Raw genomic sequence first — 19569 nt, 5'->3', positions numbered from 1 at the left:
ACATCTATTATCTATTAATCCTGTAAAGTACAAAGTAAATATAATATGAAGGGAAGGGCATGCTTTAGGTGAGTTTTACTGCTGAATGGACACATGTATAAACAAAAGGCTAAAGTAGTAATATTTTTTGGTTTATGATTACTTTTTATTCTTATGAGTCGAACTGATTTTACTGAGCTACTACTGTGTATCAATTATAGATATTTAACTTATGTTTTAACGTAAAAAATTGCGCATATAATAATGAAAGGGTTTGGCATCTTAGGGTTTGAGAATGGCTGATTTGGCGCGTTGAGGGTGTTGTTTATTTTATTTATTTATTTATTTTGTTTTAGACTTGTACTGCAGGCTCATAATAATCAGCGTGAAGGGTTTCTGCATTTTAAATTTTGTCCACTAGGTGACGCTAACAGACCGCCTCTGAGAGCGAGACTTAGGTCTCTGCAGAGCAAAAGGGGGCGTTTATCACCATGTGGGTGTTTTGAAACTGCTGGGTGTTTCTGAATCATGCAATCTAAATTATCCCCCTTACCCAACCCCACCCCTAAACCTAACGTCACTATTACATCAACTAATCAGGTATCATAGTGTAAAAACACCTCGATCTCGTAACTCCCATTACTTTCCTGCAGAGACCTATACTTGCTGAGAGCTCGTGCGCCACCCTCATACTATCTGTAGCGAGAGGCTTCCTGTGTAACCCTGAGCAGCGGGTTTGGGCAGAGTGCGCGTTATTGCAGGATGTGGTGAATGCAGGAGGTGGTGCCGCTCACAGCTCGCGCAGTGACGGTTGGGACAACGAGACGTGGCGCGTACTCAGAGACGGACAGCAGCTGGGAGACTCAAACGAGTTAAAGTTCGCTTTGAAGGGCGGAAAATTACGGGCCGACGTCCGCTCGACCGTCGGGTGGGGAGCAGTTTAGGGAGCAGAGCTGATTCAATCATCTGAGCTCCAGGGAAGAGCCCGGAACCAAGCGACGCGACTCGTTTTGTTTTCTGAAAAGATTTGTAACGTAAATCGTTTGAGATGTCTGTGTAGAAACTCTCTTGTTTCTTTTTGTTTAGTTTTTAGTTTTGTTGTTTGTTTTGGATTTGTGTACTTTGGAGATGAGTGCGTCAGTGAACGGAGTGGAACCCAAACCCGCACCAGCGGTCAGTCAGAACGGACCGGGTTCTGTTCCTCCGAGCCCCACGAATGTCAACACACTCGAGCCGGGGCTACTGGACGAGGAGCCGCAGTCTGCGGTGACGGACACCACGCAGATGGGGATCAAGTTCGCCAAGACATTCCTGCTGATTTTCCCCATATACGTGCTGGGATATCTGGAGTTCAGTTTCAGCTGGGTGCTCATCATCCTGGCCGCGCTGTTTTGGCTCAGACGGAACCAGGGCAGCAGATTCGCTCGGGTGAACCAGGCGCTGCAGTTTCTGGAGCATGAGGAGCGAGCGGTGCGTCAGACCATCCGGAGCTCAGAGCTGCCGCCGTGGGTGAGTGACACACCGAACATCGCGTTGCTCAAATCTAGTAATGTTTCACACGGAGAACTTCGACCCCAGCGTTGTTCTGTAGTACTTATTCGTGAAACTGAAATATCAGAAACGTCCATCTTTTATCTGAAGTATTTGATCGATTGATCTTGATAGATTATGGAGTTATCCAGTTTTTCCCATATTCAAGATTTTCTTATTTTTAACACACTTTTACTATTTGTATAAACTTACATTGATGTGCTCTCATAATAAAACATTATTATGATGTAAATAATAAATCATACTTATGATATATTAAATATTAGATGTGAATATCACTTATTGGGCATTATAAATTAAATTAATCTTTATCTGTAATAGTAAAATGAAAACTTTGTTTGATATAATGGCATTAAATAATAAAATATTTGTGGTACAATAAAATAACTTATTATTGGCCATTATTATATATATATATATATATATATATATATATATATTATAAATTATATAATTTTATATATAAAGTAAACATTTTTACTATGACCAGTAAAGATTATTTTTATTAATAAAGACCTGTAAGTTATATCCACATTTGATATATGTATTTCAGCACCACTACAGAATCAAAAACATATTTCTATTTTGGAGACAATGAAATATATATAAATATTACTATTAGCATGTATTTGCACAACACTTTACTATTTATGAGTTTACATGTCAGATTAATTGTTTATGATCACATGAAATGCTCAAAAATAAATATATTGTGCACTTATATATTGGGCCTATCTCTTTCCAGGTGGAAATACCTTTTAAGTTATTCAAAGATGTGCATTGATTGACTGTTATTTTGAATACTAGATGAGGAGTCTATGGTGGGCGTTTCTCTGATAATATAATCTAATCGTGACATATTAAATCAGAGGCTGCATCCTTGTGCAAAATCGTCAAAGCTGTAAGCACAGACATGGATGAGTTATGTTGTCGAGTCGGTTTCTTTTGGCCTACAGGCTTTGGTGTTCTGTAACTTTAAACAAATGAGTTTGCTGTCTAACCTGAGATCACAGTTCTGGCATATTAGCATGCCTGTGTGCTGAAAGCAGCATTCAGGGACACAAAACTCCAGTGTTCACTCCATTAGCTGTAAATCACAGTCTTGCCATGGCCAGGACAGGCTGTCATTGTTCTTTCTTTCGGTTTCAGGCCAATATTTAGTAACACGAACAGGTAAATCGTGAAACTCAGGTTGACTGATTGTCTGACCTGGGATTGGTTGCATGGTCTGTTTGATTGAGTCAGTGTTACTTTAGTATTATTTATATACTAACACTGTTTTTTTTTTTTTCCTTTTCTCTATAATTTTAAATATAACATTTAATTTGGTTTAATTAAGTTGTTGTTTTAAGTTTTATATATTTTTAATGTTAATATAGTTATTATTTATTAAGGTTAGTTTATGTATCTTAGATTATTATTTAGTTTATATTTTAGTACTTTAAGTTAAACTAAACAAAAATGTGAAAAGTTCCTTTGGATTAAATAAAATAAGTTTATGCTTTTAAGTAGCACATTTTTTTCTTTTAATGATTTAATTTTATTTAACTATAATAACCCTCTTGTCAACGTGTGAAAGTGGATTCATCAAAAAGGAAACTCCCTTCACACACTCAGCTTTGCTATAATCATCAGGCTAGTTTTCAGTTCATGTGTTTGAGTGAAGTGGTCTGTCTGTGTGTTTGTGACAGGAACTGGTGATGTATTGTTTATTTGTGTCAGATGATGGCTGCATATGCTGACAAAACTTCTCCTTTGTGGGTGTGGTTTGTTACTAAAGTAACTGCCATTATGACATTTGATGTTATTATTAAGACATCACAAACACACAGTGAGTCATATGCTTGAAGAAATTTTGCTATAGTTAGTGACCTGTCAAGCAGTTGTGGTGCACCACTTTCCTTTTTTCTGAACAATAGTTTGGACGAGCAGATCCTGCGACACTGTCTGGAGGGCAGATTTTATAAAGGCAGTGCTCCTACCCTATTGTGTGTTTGTGTTTGTGCATATGATATCCATAATAATGAACAAGTGAATCATTGTATCAAACATGGCAATGAAAAGCCAGTGAAGTTTAAGTTGTATTAGCTGGACCATGAAGCATAAACACAAGGGTTTTTGGTTTGTCCAAGCTTTTCTGTGTAACACTCTTTTTTTTTTTTTTTTTTTTTTATTTAAGTGGTCGGGCACTACTTCTGAACAGCTTTGCCAAATCCTCCTGATAAAATCTAAAGTCTAAATGTTTTTCTTAAATATTGTCAAATATGAAGTAATTAAAGTAAATGTATACTAATATCTTCCACAGGTCAGGAAGATCATCTCCAACAGGGATCCTCAAATGATGCCATCACTCCAACTTTCTGAAAAAAAATTATTTTATTATATTTACTTTGAAACTTAGTCAAAATCCTTGTTGCAAAAAACTAAGAAAGGTAATGCCGCTTCTAAAAACCAATAATGCATACATAAAATATAATATTTCTGAGCTTCAAAATGTTTAACATTTACAAATAAAACCTCAGAACTTATGCATTACATTAAAAAAATAAAGACTTTTATGCAAGAGATGCCTTTACTGTGTGTGTGTGTGTGTGTGTGTGTGTGTGTGTGTGTGTGTGTGTGTGTGTGTGTGTGTGTGTGTGTGTGTAATGACATGGGTATGACACCTCTATTACAAGGAGAGGGTGACTTATGAGGACATAACCCATGTCCCCATTTTTCAAAACGCTTATAAATCATACAGAATTAGTTTGAGGTGAGGGTTAGGTGTAGGGTTGGTGTAGGGCCACAGAATATACAGTTTGTACAGTATAAAAACCATTACGCCTATGGGATGTCCCCACTTTTCACAAAAACAAATGTGTGTGTGTGTGTGTGTGTGACTAATAGATTTAATTCAGTATGTTTGATTTACTGTCGGATCAAATTCACAAGGGCCGTAAGTAGTTAGTCTAATTAGTTTAGATAGTTATTCTCTTGTCTCTTCTTCTGTATTAGGTGCCACAGAATATGACTGGTTCTTTTCCTTGCTTTGTTAAGCTCCAGTAGTTTTTTTTTAACACTCATCTTCTGTCTTGATTTCACCCGCGTCCATCCTCTCCTTCTTTCAGGAAGCCCTGTGTTCTTTAGGACAGTATTTCTCTCTCCTCTCTCTCTCTCTCTCGTCATTTGTCTGTAACCAAATAAACTACAACTCGCTTATATCAGCAGATCCCTGCATCACCAGCTTCATTAATCTTGTCATCCAGTCATCACTGTCTGTAAATTGCTGTGGGGTGTCAGTCTTTCTGTTCTCACTCAGCAGAGATGCTCATTTACTTTGCCATTTATCAACCCCGTCAAGCTCTTATTGATCATGTAAGAAGTAAATAGGTCCAGATTTTGTGTGTGTGTTTAGTTCTTCCTGAAAATTCAGCTTTCATTCATTTACTCACCCTAGATATTCTGCTGATAATTCATTGATATAAGTCTTGACAAGTTTCATTTTCAGTAAAGTATTAGTTGTCAGCCAGTATTACTAATTTGTTGGCATCTGTCCATTTTAAATATATATATATATATATTAACTGATATTGGATGTTTTATTGTGCATGCTCATTCTCATTTATTTTAACATCAAGCTGCACACACTTAATACACTTAAATTGTATATGTGTGTGTATGTGTATTAAGGCTGTCACTTTTAGTTCGAAAATCGATTGCACAATCGATCGGACCAACCAAAAAAAGTTTCGAAAATGAAAAAAGGGAATCGATTTTAACCAAATATGTACACTATTAATTTGAAAATAATTAAACAATTAAAAAATATAGATGTAACAAAACTCACAACCAAGTAGAAAAAGAAAATAAAGAATTCTTAAAGTGCAGTATGCGTTGCGAAAGCTAGACAGTCCTCTTATGGTGCGTTCACACCAAACGCCAATAGAGCGTCTGATTAATTTCAATGATAAGTCAATGTAAGAGCGCGTTTACGCGCGTCTGGAGGTCTCGCGGCGCGGTAGATGCGAATTCGCCTCATTCGCGCATCTAGTTACAGGAGATTCTGAGTTATGAAAAGGACCATTGCAAGCTGACAGCGACCAGCTTTTGTGGTGGAAAATTGGCAGTAATACCCCCACCTTGTGCATCTGTACCCGAGTGTCCCTGGGACATCAGTGCGGTCGGAGCGCATCTTCTCAACAGCTGGACATATAGTGAGTAAAAAATGCTCTGCTCTGGACCCCGAAAATGTTGATCGACTTGTTTTCCTGTCCAATACATTTCTAATGGCCAGGCGCGTCGGACTGATTACCAGTACTGATTACCAGGGCCCCAAAGGAAGAGAGGGCCCTTGAAAAGTCTGGAATATATATTTTCAAGGGGAGGGGGTTCCATTAGGACTGCCTATGCATAGGGCCCGGGATCTTGTGCAGTGCCCCTGCCTAGTGCAGCCAAGACTAAGTGTTGGTTACGTTCAATAAGAAAAAAAAAAACACACATGGCCTGTTCTAAAGTCCATTTAAAGTTTCATTTTTTTTAACAGTTGTTTGAAATGGATTGATCATTATTTAAAATAATCTTGGAGATTTTTGAATTGCCTAAATCATAAATGCAGCCGGGTTGAAGCCTGCAGTGATGTTTTTCTTTTGTTATGGCAGCCGTCCCCTCTTCATATATATTTTTTCGAGAATATTGCACTCCTGTTGCTTTTTGTTATTCTGCCAGAAACTTCATGCCAGTAAATAAGAAATACTGCTGACTTTTGCGTTTCCAGCGCTCGCTTTACATTCGTCCGTTATTTGACGTTGTAAAAGGAGACCGTCTTTTTTTAGACATGGAAAATCGATTTTACAATCCATTCAATGAACACTTATGTCTTAAAAATCGAAAATTATTTTTTACAAAAGTGACAGCCCTAATGTGTATATATCAGTCTTCTGTTTTTTTCAGCTTCACCAGTCAACAAAAATAATACCATCCAATCACCTTCCAGCTTTGAGTCTGACACACTGACTGTCTGACAGGCTGGCTGATACTGTACATGCTTCTCGTATTTAAAAAACAAAACAAAAAAAAAACCAGTCTATGCCCTTTGACCTGTTCACCAGTCTTGCTAAATCATCTCAAACATGCCTGTGATAATCTTTAAGGAGCTCAAGCTGTCAGTGAGCTTGAGTTGACAGCACAATCTACACCGCTGGCTGACTCAGTTAGAGGTCAAATGAGGTCAAATCTATATGAAGTTCTTTCTGGGAGCTATAGTTACTTTCCGAATGAACATATCTGTGTGTTTGTTTTAGGGGTGCTCCGATCACGATCGGCCGATCGTTATGCGCATCTCGTCAGTAAAGCCGGTTCTCTAATCAGCCGTTAATTCCATCAGGTGCGTGATTTCACATAGAGCAGCTGTTACTACACAGAGCCGTTGTTAACTGAGAAGATGGGCCAATAAACGCTGAAAATTAACGTGATTTGCGCATCTTCTCTATTAACAACGGCTCTGTGTAGTAACAGCTGCTCTATGTGAAATCGCGCACCTGATGGAATTAACGGCTGATTAGAGAACCGGCTTTACTGACGAGATACGCATAACGATCGGCCGATCGTGATCGGAGCACCCCTAGTTTGTTTCTCAATTGGGCAGCAGGATTGTGTGAGACAAAGTTGTTTGTTGCTTGCCTAGGAAATGACATCGCTTAACAGATCAGATCTTACACAGACGTTCACACCCATGCAGATAAATCACACACATTACTGCATTTGGTCAGCGTGTTAACATGTGCTGTTGAATCAGCTCTGCGTGCTTAGACTAGCTGCCTGCGTCATGTCAGAACTGTGCTATTGAAACTGGAATTTCTGCATAAGAAGTTTCTGCATCATTTACATTCTGTGTACGGATCGCAGGTACAAATCTAGTGTGATGTTATAGGAACAGGCAGAAAGATGTTGAATTATACTGTATTTAATATATTCACAGTGTGATTGTGAATGAGACTTCGACTCTTAACTCTTTGAAGGGTGGGTATATGTGTGTTTGTGGCAGAGATAAGACATGTACAGATGCATTGTTTGTAAGATCAGATCAGATCAGCTCAGCGTCGGCTGCTCTCTGACAGGCCATGGGAATTAGCAGGCTAACTTTAGCTGCTATCTGTTCTCTGTGCATATAATCAGGAAATAACACAGCTTTGAGTCATAGGCTGGCTTTCTCTCTCAGGAAAATATGAGAAAGAAATGAAGCCAAAGACAAGTCAGAGATTTTCCATTTGGTTTTCCTGGCATATCTCTCGCTCACATGCTTTTGTGCCACATCTTTCCAATGCAGGTCTTTCTCACCACAGCTTACACTACTCCATGTTGAGGAAAGTAAGATGCAGAGCCTAAGAGAGACATGTTGTCTGTGAGCGAACAGCATGATACAACATTTCAGATCAAAGAAACTGCCTACAAAACAAAGATGGAAATATTTGTGATTTTAACCTGAATTCCAGTCATTTCCAATAAGCCCTTTGTATATGATTATAATTTATTTAGATACTGTCAGTTCAGTGAAGAACTATTTTAGACTGATTCAGTTAGTGAGTAACTCTTTAAACAGATACATTTAAAAAAAGCCAATTCATAAGTATCATTCGTTTGTGAATTGGACTGTGTTTTTGATTGACTTTATTTTGTGTTATGGCAGCATCTTTGGAAGAACTCCTCAAAAAACACTAACTGGACATTTACGAAAATGTTATTTGTTATAAAAAAAAAAAAAAAATCCTGATTTCAAATCCTGCTTCATAAGGTTGTGAATCCAATAGTTTTGATAGATTTATTATTGGTAATAATGAGAACGCTCTAGTTTTATTGAATTGTTTGCTCTCAGTGATATGAGAGCGCATGTTTTGCTGGTCTGTAACATAATGTTCTAGTTTAACAGCCATATTATGTCATTATAATGTTGTCACGTTATGAGTAATGAGTATAAAACTAGTTAATTGTAAGAGTTAGAGAAGTGAAAATTGAACTCCTCTGTTTATATATCTTTTTTTTACTACATGCTGTAAATTTAAAGAATCATTTGTCATTGTGATAAAGTGTAAAAATATTGATTTGTTAAATGATTTTGAGAACTGTTACTGTCAGCTGGTGATGTGCTGTGACTAATGAATGTGTTAAAAATCTCCATTTTAAATAAATGTTTTGTGTTTCAGGTTCATTTTCCAGATGTGGAGAGAGTGGAGTGGCTCAACAAGGTGTGTGTGTGTGTGTGTGTGTGTGGTGGAGTGGTTTTATAAAAATAGATCTGAATCTATGCTAACCCAGAAATGTCTCCTCCATAGTATTAACTCTTTCTCTCCTTCTCTTTTTCTAACAGACTGTGCATCAGATGTGGCCATATATTTGTCAGTTTGTAGATAAACTCTTCAGAGAGACCATTGAGCCAGCGGTGCAGGGAGCCAATGCGCACCTTAGTACTTTTACCTTCTCCAAGATAGACATGGGGGACAAGGTACATGCACATGTTTACCTAGCTATCTAAATACCACAGACTAACTCCAACATCCAGAAAGGGAGACTTAGTCATATTTAAGTCAATTAAGTACAGCTCGGTAAACCCACACACACACACACATATATATATACTTTTACACACAAAATAATTTTTCATCTGTCTGCAGCCTCTCAGGGTGGATGGAGTGAAAGTTTATACAGAGAATGTAGACAGAAGACAGATTATTATGGACTTACAAATCAGGTAAAATACACATAGATAAAGTTTACAACTGAGACTCATTTTCGAGCTTGAGATATTGAAAGTCTGTTTGTGTGTTGTTGTATTTGTCTAGTTTTGTCGGAAACACTGAAATCGATGTGGATATTAAGAAATACTACTGCCGTGCAGGAATCAAGAGCATCCAGGTAAGATACAGAGAGTGTGTGACACATGCCTGTTTGTGTGTTGCTAAAATAAAGTTGCTTACATTTGAGAAGGTCCCCATTGCCTCTGATAACAGATATCAGAGTGACCACACATGAGCTTTGATATGAGTTTGGACTGTATGTCAGAAAAGCTACTGTGCTCTGTTAGATTAGAGTTAATGTCAGTCCCTTCTCATGTTTGCAATCAGAAGTTTTTTAATTATTTATATGCACTTTTTGCCTTTAACTGAAGAGGGTAGTGGAGATGTTACAGGAAACTTTATAGAAAGGTGGTGGTATTGGGAAATAACCCAAGCAGAATTCAAACTCGGGTCAGCTGCACATATAATGCTAGTAGTTAATGCATATGCTGTGACAGATTGAGCTGTACTGCTCATTCAGGCAAGTTTGAATCCAACATTTCTCATTTTCATTCTTCCTCCTTACGATTACCTGTCTTCTTTCCAGTATTATATAGACAATTAAAAATGTAATTAAATGTCATACTAATAATGCAAAATATGATAATCTTACCTTGAATTTGTTTGTTGTGTGTATTTGTAGCTTAATGGGGTGTTGAGGGTCATCATGGACCCATTGCTGGGGGACATGCCTCTGATTGGTGCACTTTCTGTGTTCTTCCTCAAGAAACCTGTACGTAAACCACCACGTACACACACACACACATTATTGTGTCAGATGTAGAAGAACTTTTCATTGTGTCTTTGTGTCTAGTTAGTTTTTTTTCTGCTACATACCAGTCATTACTTACACCAGGCAATCATACAATATAAAGAATGATGAGAACATGCCTTTTATTTAATAATAACCCACACCCTGAGTTTTTCTCAGAATCAGAACACTGCTCTGACCTGCTCCACAGGAACTGTTCAAATAAGATCTAAAACTATTCCTCTTAAACTTGTGTCATTTATTCATCTCTATTCAGCTGTTCATGTTACCTGGATGTATAGAGCCAAAATATTGATCTAAAGAACTTTCTATTAATCAGAGACTCCTGAAAATAGCAATAAAACAACAGTAATTTTACATTGTGATATTATTGTATTACTGTATTTTCATTGAGGAAGACTATTGATTTAATAATATAAAGAAAAACTTTTGAACCCTTACTTATAATACATAAAACCAATGACTACAAATCAATGTTTTTTTGGTAATCATTTTATCAGATTACATCAGATGCAGTGTTTACGGCATTCTATAACCTTCAATAAAATATGAACACTTCAAAATGATTTGTTCAGTCAAAATTATTTATTGAATTTTTTTTATGTAACTGTTTTAGACCACTAAAGTTACTGTGTAATTGATCAATGACTGTTGCTGCTGTGAAAGATGAAGGATATATTTTGCAGGAAACAAACACAACACAAACATTTGCAAATATAGACACAACCTTTATGTATTAAATATTGTTACCCGGGTCTGTTTCTCTCTCTTAGTTTCTGGATATAAACTGGACGGGTCTTACAAATATGCTGGACATCCCTGGAATAAAGTAAGTGATACACGTCAGCCATGACACGTCATCTTATCATTATGTCAGTTTCAAAAAACTGGAAAGTGGATCAGGCAGCCTCTGAAACACACACACACACACACACACACATGCTGTCACATGACCTGTCTCGAAAAAACATTATGCACACTCACTCCAGTCTCAGAAATGCTGCTCTTCCTGTCAGCCCACATCAGAGGATCCACGTTTACACGCACTTGTGATGGCAGGGAAATGATGGGGTCTTAATAGTCTGTTTTATCTTAAAATCCGCCTACCATCAATGTGCATACAAATGTTGAGTTTAATGTCTTCCCAGAGGAGTCTCTCTCTCTTTTTCTCCTTTTATAGTCATATCATAGGTGGAGCTGATGTTGTGGTTTAGGTGTGGAGATCTTGTCTTTTGTTATATTCTGTCTCTCTCACACACACGCCCTCACAGAAGAGCCATATTTCATGCTCTTTTTCTGGTTAGACATCAGTGCTGAAATCAATCTCAATTCTTTAATCTCTGAAGGATAAATTAATCACGGTGTGTTGCATGTTCAAACTGAGATGCAAGTTTATTGTAAAATAATGCTATAGAGACAGTCATTAACATTAGCATGGGGGAAGAGACTATAAACAACTATAAATGCAAGTGCTTGAATGTAAACTGTACTAATGGAGTTCTGGGGGAGGGTGGAGGAAGCATTATAGTGCTTAAATGTTTCCCCTTGTCCCAGTTGCTTTCATTATTTTTGTTTCGGAAACCCCTCATTAGTTCATACAATTTTAAGGCCTTCCAGTATATATTTTTTGGGTGCGATTGAGACAAAGCTACTTGCTTTCCAGCTTTTGGTTTACAGAAACTGGGAGTGTTAATGAATGAATTAACCACAATTCATTTGGTGATTTCAGGAATTTCAGGAACAGTGAAAAAAAGAAAAGAAAAAAGCAATAGCTGTTTAGGGGGAATGTTTTGTATTTTTTAGCATTTCAGTTGAATGAAAACATTTAAAAATATAAATTATTATATTAATATTAATTTTATTATATATAATGTTTACTGAGTTTACTGAGGCCCTCTAGTGGGCCCTGGCCACCGTAAGAACCACTGCCTTTTCCCAGATGTTTAATTTTACATGGTTCAAAAAGGGACTGAAGATGTGTGTTTAGTGGAAAAAGAAATTGAAAATTGTTTTTCATATTTGAGCATATATACCAAGAATAGACATTCAACCAAAAATCTAGTTTTTTTTCTGTACACAGTTGTTACTTAGCAAAATGTTTAGGCTGCTGTTTTCTGTACAGTGAAAATACAAGAAGATTATAACTGCAGATATCAAGCTCAATTCACTTAAAAAGTATAATAAAAGTGGTCTATACAACTTCAAGTTCTTAGTCTTGTCCTTAAAAATATCACATAGGTTTTTTTGTGGAAAAAACGTCAGAAGCTGTATGAATTTATTGATGGGTGGATAGATTGAATTGAAAGCATTAGAATGGTTTGTTTTCATATTTAACATCCCCATTGCTAATCTTTCTTTCTTTCAGTGGTCTGTGTGACGGCATTATTCAGGATATCATATACAGTTATCTCGTGCTGCCGAACAAAATCACTATTCCGCTTGTAAATGAAGCACAAATTTCCAGACTCCGCTTCCCTATGCCAAAGGTGACACACTTGTACACTTCACACATAAACATGCATACATGTATATAGCCAAAATATTTATGTCATCTGTGTGTTTTTGTTGTAGGGCATTCTGCGGATTCACTTTCTGGAGGCGCAGGACCTGGTAGGGAAGGACACGTTTCTGGGTGGCCTTATAAAAGGAAAGTCAGACCCGTATGGCGTTATTCAGCTTGGGAATCAGCTCTTCAGATCCAAAATCATCAAAGATACGGTTAATCCTAAATGGAACGAAGTTTACGAGGTAAGGGACTTATTTGTGATTGCATCTGTCCTTCTCTGACATGTTTCTATTTACCAACCCGAGGTATTTATGTGTGTTTTAGGCATTTGTGTACGATAACCCAGAAAAGAATGTGGTGATAGAGCTGTTTGATGAGGACACTGATAAAGATGATTATTTGGGAAGGTAATGGCTGTCAATCATCAAATATTTACAAGCGATAATACTTCAGGATTCCACCTTAAAGATTGTCAGGATCTGTGTGTGGATGTGTTTTTAATCGTTTGACGTTTCTGTATTCTTTAGCCTTACCATCAACGTAGATGAACTAGAGAAGGAACAGAAAGTAGATGAGGTACGAAAAAAGCCTTTTTTGTCTAATTTTGGCCTTACATCTGTCCAGCTTTATAAAGCTTGTATAGAAAAAAATGCTTAAACTATTAGTTGACTCAAAATTGACTTAACATCATTTACTCAGCCTTGTGACGTTCCAAGCCTTTAGGACTTGATTTCTTTTGTGGAGCACGAGTAGAAATTTTTTGAAGAATGTTGTGTCTCCTCTTTTCCAAAAATATGAAAGTGAAAGGGCCCTGAATAGATGACAAAAAAATTATTATAGATGTGGTATCATAGGATGAGTAAATAACAGCAGAATGTTCATGTTTGAGTGAACTAGGCCCTGTAACTTTAATAAAGTGTTATTATTATAAAGTATGAAGTTTTTAAAATAAACGTATGTTTTCATATTACAAATCCCCTCCCAGTTTCATGTGTGTGTGTGTGTGTGTGTGTGTGTGTGTGTGTGTTTTGGGTGTGTTTAGTGGTTTGTACTTGATGATGTTGCTACAGGAAAGCTTCACCTGAAGACTGAATGGCTTTCTCTTCTCCCTACACCTGATAAACTCGAAGAGGTAACATAACACACCCTTATACACCTCAAAGTGATATGATATGACTTCTGTTAACAATTTTGACTTCAGTGATCAATTGACAAATGTACACTAGCCTTCAAAAGTTTAGAGTCAGTAAGAAAGAAGTCTCTTTTGCTCACTAATGCTGGATTTATTTGATCAAAAATACAGTAAAAACAATAATACAGTAAAAAGAAATATTGTGAAATAATGTAATTTATTCATGTGACCGCAAAGCTGAATTTTCAGCAGCCATTACCCCACTCTTCAGTGTCACATGATCCTTCAGAAGATGCTCTAAAAACATTTCTTTAAATAATTCAAAACAGCCGTTGTGCTGCTTAATATTTTTGTGGAAATTCTTTGATGAGTAGAAAGTTATGATCAATGTTATGTTAGGATGTAGATCACACAAAGCACTGAGCTGGCACTGATTAATGTTTTTCATGTGTTGCTTTTTTTAGGTTTTAAGCAGCATTAAAGCAGATAAAGGGCAAGCCAATGATGGACTGTCATCAGCATTATTGTTGGTGCATCTGGACTCAGCCAAAAATCTGCCAGTGAGCATTAACACACACACACATACACACCCACACTAGCTTTCTTACTTCCTTATTTTTCTATGCTCCACCTTTCCTCTTTCATCAGGTATCACTTCTACTATCACACTTGCCTTGCCTTTTCTCCTTTCACTGTCTGTTTCTTTCTGCTGTCCCACTCTGGTTTCCTGTCGCTCTGGGTAAAGAGTGTTTTTGAGGGGCACGTGGGCAGTGGTTGTCTGAGAGAGCGCCGCTCTGCTGGGCTGGTGTTCTGTGAAAACACTTCTGCCCTCTACAGGACAATGTTTGTGAGTCACTCTGCTCACATTTTCATTGGATTGGTTTGCTTGCATTTGACCTGCATTTGGTGCATGAACACCTGGTTATTTCATTTACAAATGTGTCATAGTTACATCTCGACTTCCCATTTGCATGTAAAATCTTCATGTTAAACTGTTCAAGTTTTGTTTGGATTTGTTTATGTCTTGGTTCATTCTGTCAGCATGCTAGTGTTTACAGAGTCCCTGCCTACATTTTGCATAGATCTAAATAGTCTGTATTAGAGGCGTTAATGCAGTTGTTTTTTCAATGTGTAGGTGCACTTTTTCCTTTAAAGAGGGTATTTGAATATAGACCATCAGGTGGTTCAGTGAAAACTATTTGACTATGTTCACACAGTAACAGAATGCATTTGTCAGCCCTGTTTGGAGAGCTAAATGAGGTTATGTGGTCATGGGTATATTGCTGATCAAAGTTTTTTATTGGCCAACAATGATACCAGTATCTAGAAAATAGGTTGGCTGTTTATTTATAGTATAACGGATGTGTGTATGTTTGATAATATAATTTTTTAGGTATAAAAATAAGATTAAAATGCCTTGTGATGACAAGGGAGACATGCACAAAATAGTTTGGATTATTTATTTTAACTAAGTAAAAAAAACAAACTGATTTCATTAATTGAAATCAGATTTAAAAAAATAAATAATTGATGAAGCAGTATTTGACAGGATACAATCGTTACTGGTCAGTATTAATTATCTCAAAATATTTGCTGATTAATTGTGTGTAAGAGAAAGTTTGAGATGCACTACTATTCAAAGGTTTGAGAACAGTAAGATTTTCTTTTTATTGGATATAGAAAATATGTATTAAATTAATCAGAATTAACCGTAAAGACTTTTATAATGTTCCAAAATATTTATGTTACAAATAAATGCTTCGAACTGTTCATCAGATCAGAGTCTTCAAAAAATGTGACACTGTTTCCACAAATATATGAAGTAGCACAACAGTTTTAGCATTAATAATACGTAATTTCACCAAGTCAGCATATTAGAATGATTTTTGAAGGATCGTGTAACACTGAAGAAGAATGGAGTAATGGCTGTACTTTTGAAGAGACTTCTTTCAAAAACATAAAAAAAATTCTTACAGGCTTGTGTATTGGGCGGATGGGGTAACAGAGATATAAGTGGTGTAGTAGAATATGAATTTTGGAAGCATGTTGAATGAAACGGGTCTCACTCTGCACTTCACTGGATGAAATACATGATTAAGCAATGTCACACAAACGAGTGTTGTTCATCATGTCTGTGATACAGGATGATCACGAGTTTGACATTGCTTTTATACAACAGTTTATAGATCATTTATACATACAGATTCAACACTATTTTAGAATAATATAAGGCAGCTACTTTGTTTTTGCTATGCACAAGAAGTTCCACACAAAAACAGGATCAACAGTCATGTGTCAAACAAACAAACGGGGTGATGATGATCCAGTGTGGAAAGCTCTAGTGCAGTTATTAAATATCAGCACATTAGGCACACCAAACACATTCAAGGACAGTAACTGTTGTATAACTGTTTCTGTATCAACCCATGCCTCATTTGGTCATTTTCATCTGACAGTGAAAGTGTCTTCTTGTAGTGTCCTGCACTGCAGTGTGACATGTTTTGCGATCACATTATGTTGCGGGTTGATTTGCAGTGAAGTGTGGGTTGGATCGATTCTCTTTGGATTGCCTTGTCTATATTTCCCTTTCATGTTTCTTTCTATCATTCTTTCTTCATTACTGTTGTAAACACCTGAATCGTGTCCTCTCGTGTGTTCACCCTCCAGGCATCAAAATATAAAAATATGCTGATGTGTTCTGCTAGGGTTGTCTCATCATTTGAACAGCCACACAGTTAAAATACAATGAAGCCTCCTCTTTTCTCATATTCATCAAATTAACCAAGCATTAATTCCGAAATCATTCATATTGTTGTGTATGATTGAGTACTTAAGGATGTCTGTGTGTTTTTGTGCAATTATGAATTTAACTCTGCATGCCATCCTAATAATCCTGCCTGTATTTGTATTTGTTTGTGTGTGTGTGTGTGTGTGTGTCTTGTCCTTTTCTGCTTGGGGAAATAGCGCAATCCTTTAGAATTCAACAGTGCAGGTCTGAAGAAGGGTACAGTCAATAAAGCGCTAAAGGTAACCAGTTTTCTCACAATTTACACAAACATACATTATAGACATATGTAGAAGGACTTGGCAAGGTTATGTTGATTTAAGATCTGCAGCAGGTACCATGTGTGCCGTTTGTTTGCTTTGATTAACTGCATGCAGACTTGCGTGTGCATCTGACACAAACTGAATTCAGATTCTGCAACAGAGACTATTTCTCATGTGTAAATCTGCCAGCTTTCCAATCTCTTTTGACCAATTCTGAATTGTGGTCAAGTAATAATATGAATCTAAATTATACACACAATTGTACAGAAATGCAACATAGAAGACTTTGTTTGAATCCAGACAGTTTTTAGGTTTAATGTCTTGACATTTTGATATAGGACACTGCATTCATAAAGGGAAATAAACTAAATATTTGCAATTATTTTAAACTTTCTATCTAATGGAATATTTCCAACTTTAATGTCTACCAAATCTGAACAAAATCTGTAGCATGCCATCTATTCTACGTTTTGACAGTAATAATTTTAACCTGTATTGCGGAGTAATAAAAAGTTTAAATTGCCCCTTTTGTTTAAATGTGCAAGTGCATTATCTGAACCAGCCTAAGATATTGTAATTTGAACAAAAGAAGCAGAATTTAAAGTACCATTTAATTTGATTATAGTTCTTATTCAAAATATGTTATTAAAACATAATCTTGAAAATCAGTTTTGTAGATTTTGGACTTTTCCCATTCAAGTAAATAAGCATATGTTGTATGGCTATAAGCTACATAAACCGTAAACAGCTCCCTGGTGTCCATAACAGGAGTTTGAATATGACTTGTTGGTAAACATAAAGAATCTTATGCAATTATTTGAAATGTTTACGTTTGGTTACACATTTATTCACAGCGCTGCCACCTCAGCTTTCCATTTAACTCTGTGGTATAATGGACAGCGTGCCAGGTTGGGTTCATAGTAATTGCAGATGTAGATGGGAGTAAATATGATATGGTTGCTACTAAGCATCATTTCAGGTCATTAGTGTGCAAATATCTACTGTAGATTCTACTGAGATGACCCTATTATTGTTTGATTTCAATCCTCTTGTTCTTTGCTTTAGTAAATGTGTGGTTAAGGTTGATAATGTTGTTTTTACAGTATGTGTTTAATATGGAGAGGTTGTTAATAACAATTTGTACGCTCTGTCTGTAGTCTGGTAAAAAGGTTGCCAGTATGCCCAGTCCATTCGTCCAGTTTACTGTGGGACACAAATCCCTTTGAGAGCAAGGTAATCAGTGACACACACAAGTGATTGCTCTTTATTGAAATGTAGACATGGATAACATAGTGTTATTATTACAGGTGCAAATTTAAACATGAAATTAAAAAAAAGATACATCAATATTAAATTCTTTACATTTAACGGTAAATGTTTAGCTTTCGTTGTATACAGTATTTCACTGCAAAAGGTGATGCTGCAAGTTTGCTAAAAATTTTTTAGCCTTTGTGTTTTAGCTGGTTTTCAATGTTTTACATTCTTTTCTTGTTACAGACAAGATTTAAAACCAATGAGCCCGTTTGGGAGGAGGCCTTCACATTCCTGATCCACAATCCAAAGATTCAAGAACTTGAAGTGGAGGTAAAGCACAAACATTCACTCTACATGCACATGGGGAGTAGTGAATTAATAGTTAAAAGATTTGTGCTAGTCCCTGAAAGGCGAAAGATCCCATGTCCACGAAAGATGTCCACTGCCAGGGGGAGCAAATACTGTTCTTGATATTGTAGGAAAGTATGACAATAATTACAAACCCACTTTTGCTCTTATACTAGCTATGTCCTACTGTGGTGTATTTAGACTGGATTTATTCCCCTATATACTTGTACTATACTTGTTTATTTGTTTTGTTATCTTTTTAAATGTATTCTTATGTGTATTTATTTATTTCTGGAAAAGAACAAATCATAGAAATCAATGTATTAATAAGAATTTACCCAGTTGTACCCTATTCATGAAAAATCGAAACATAAATTCTGGAAGTTGCAGTGTTTACAACAGTGGTGTGTGTGTGTGTTTGTGTGTGTGTGCAGGTAAAGGATGAGAAGCACGAGTGTTCCCTTGGGACGTTTTCTCTTCCTCTGTCAAATCTGCTGCAGGAGGATCAGATGACTATCAGTCAGCGTTTCCCACTCAAGAACACAGGACCCGGTGCTACGCTTAAGATGAAGATGGCACTTAGGGTAACACACATGCATAAACATCTTACACACACATTTTTGTTTAATTAAATTAAAGAATTGAATGAAAAGGAAGGGAAAACTAAAAACATGGGTTGAAGCACTAACTAAAAATTAAATATAAACAATAAATAATTTAGTTTTTGTCTTCCATCAAGCTAAATATCTAAATTGCTCTTTGTAATAATGGATGGAGTAACAATTCACAATTTATTTCATATGTAAAAGTAAAGTTTCACACATCAGGTTTTGCAAATCTTCAAATCAGGTGTCTTAGCCATTGTACATTTCATTAGCTCTATCAATGTTGTGTAGATTCCTCACCTATAAAAACCTTAAATTAAGATAAATATAACAAAAAAATATATATATTTTTTATATATGATATATAAACTAAAGTGGCCACAGCATCTTAGCCTAACAAATGTATTAATTTTTATGCTTTACACCACACAGCTTCTGTAAGTTTTTAACTACTAAAGAATAAAAATACATAATAAGTTTGCAGATATTTAAGAAAAGTTTACATACTTGTTTATGGAATGTCGGTCTGTTTTTGTTTGTGAAACCCACCCACTGCCAGTTTA

The 19569-nt window shown here is 36.3% G+C and overlaps 1 protein-coding gene across 1 annotated transcript; it reads left to right on the top strand.

The window, feature by feature from the left end:
- Positions 1 to 690: 690 nt before the first annotated feature.
- On the top strand, positions 691 to 19048 carry LOC113076547 (extended synaptotagmin-2-A-like). Its single transcript, XM_026249248.1, is given in 18 exon segments — positions 691 to 1488; positions 8712 to 8753; positions 8876 to 9010; positions 9180 to 9256; positions 9348 to 9420; positions 9985 to 10074; positions 10887 to 10942; positions 12479 to 12599; positions 12685 to 12861; positions 12944 to 13026; positions 13147 to 13195; positions 13662 to 13751; positions 14216 to 14311; positions 16716 to 16778; positions 17957 to 18019; positions 18021 to 18032; positions 18297 to 18383; positions 18836 to 19048. Coding segments are annotated over 18 exon segments (1893 nt in total). The 5' UTR covers positions 691 to 1107; the 3' UTR covers positions 19034 to 19048.
- Positions 19049 to 19569: the final 521 nt, after the last annotated feature.

Source organism: Carassius auratus, unplaced genomic scaffold (assembly GCF_003368295.1).
Source record: "Carassius auratus strain Wakin unplaced genomic scaffold, ASM336829v1 scaf_tig00020713, whole genome shotgun sequence".
NCBI lineage: Eukaryota > Metazoa > Chordata > Actinopteri > Cypriniformes > Cyprinidae > Carassius > Carassius auratus.
This window is presented reverse-complemented; position numbering and strand designations above follow the sequence as displayed.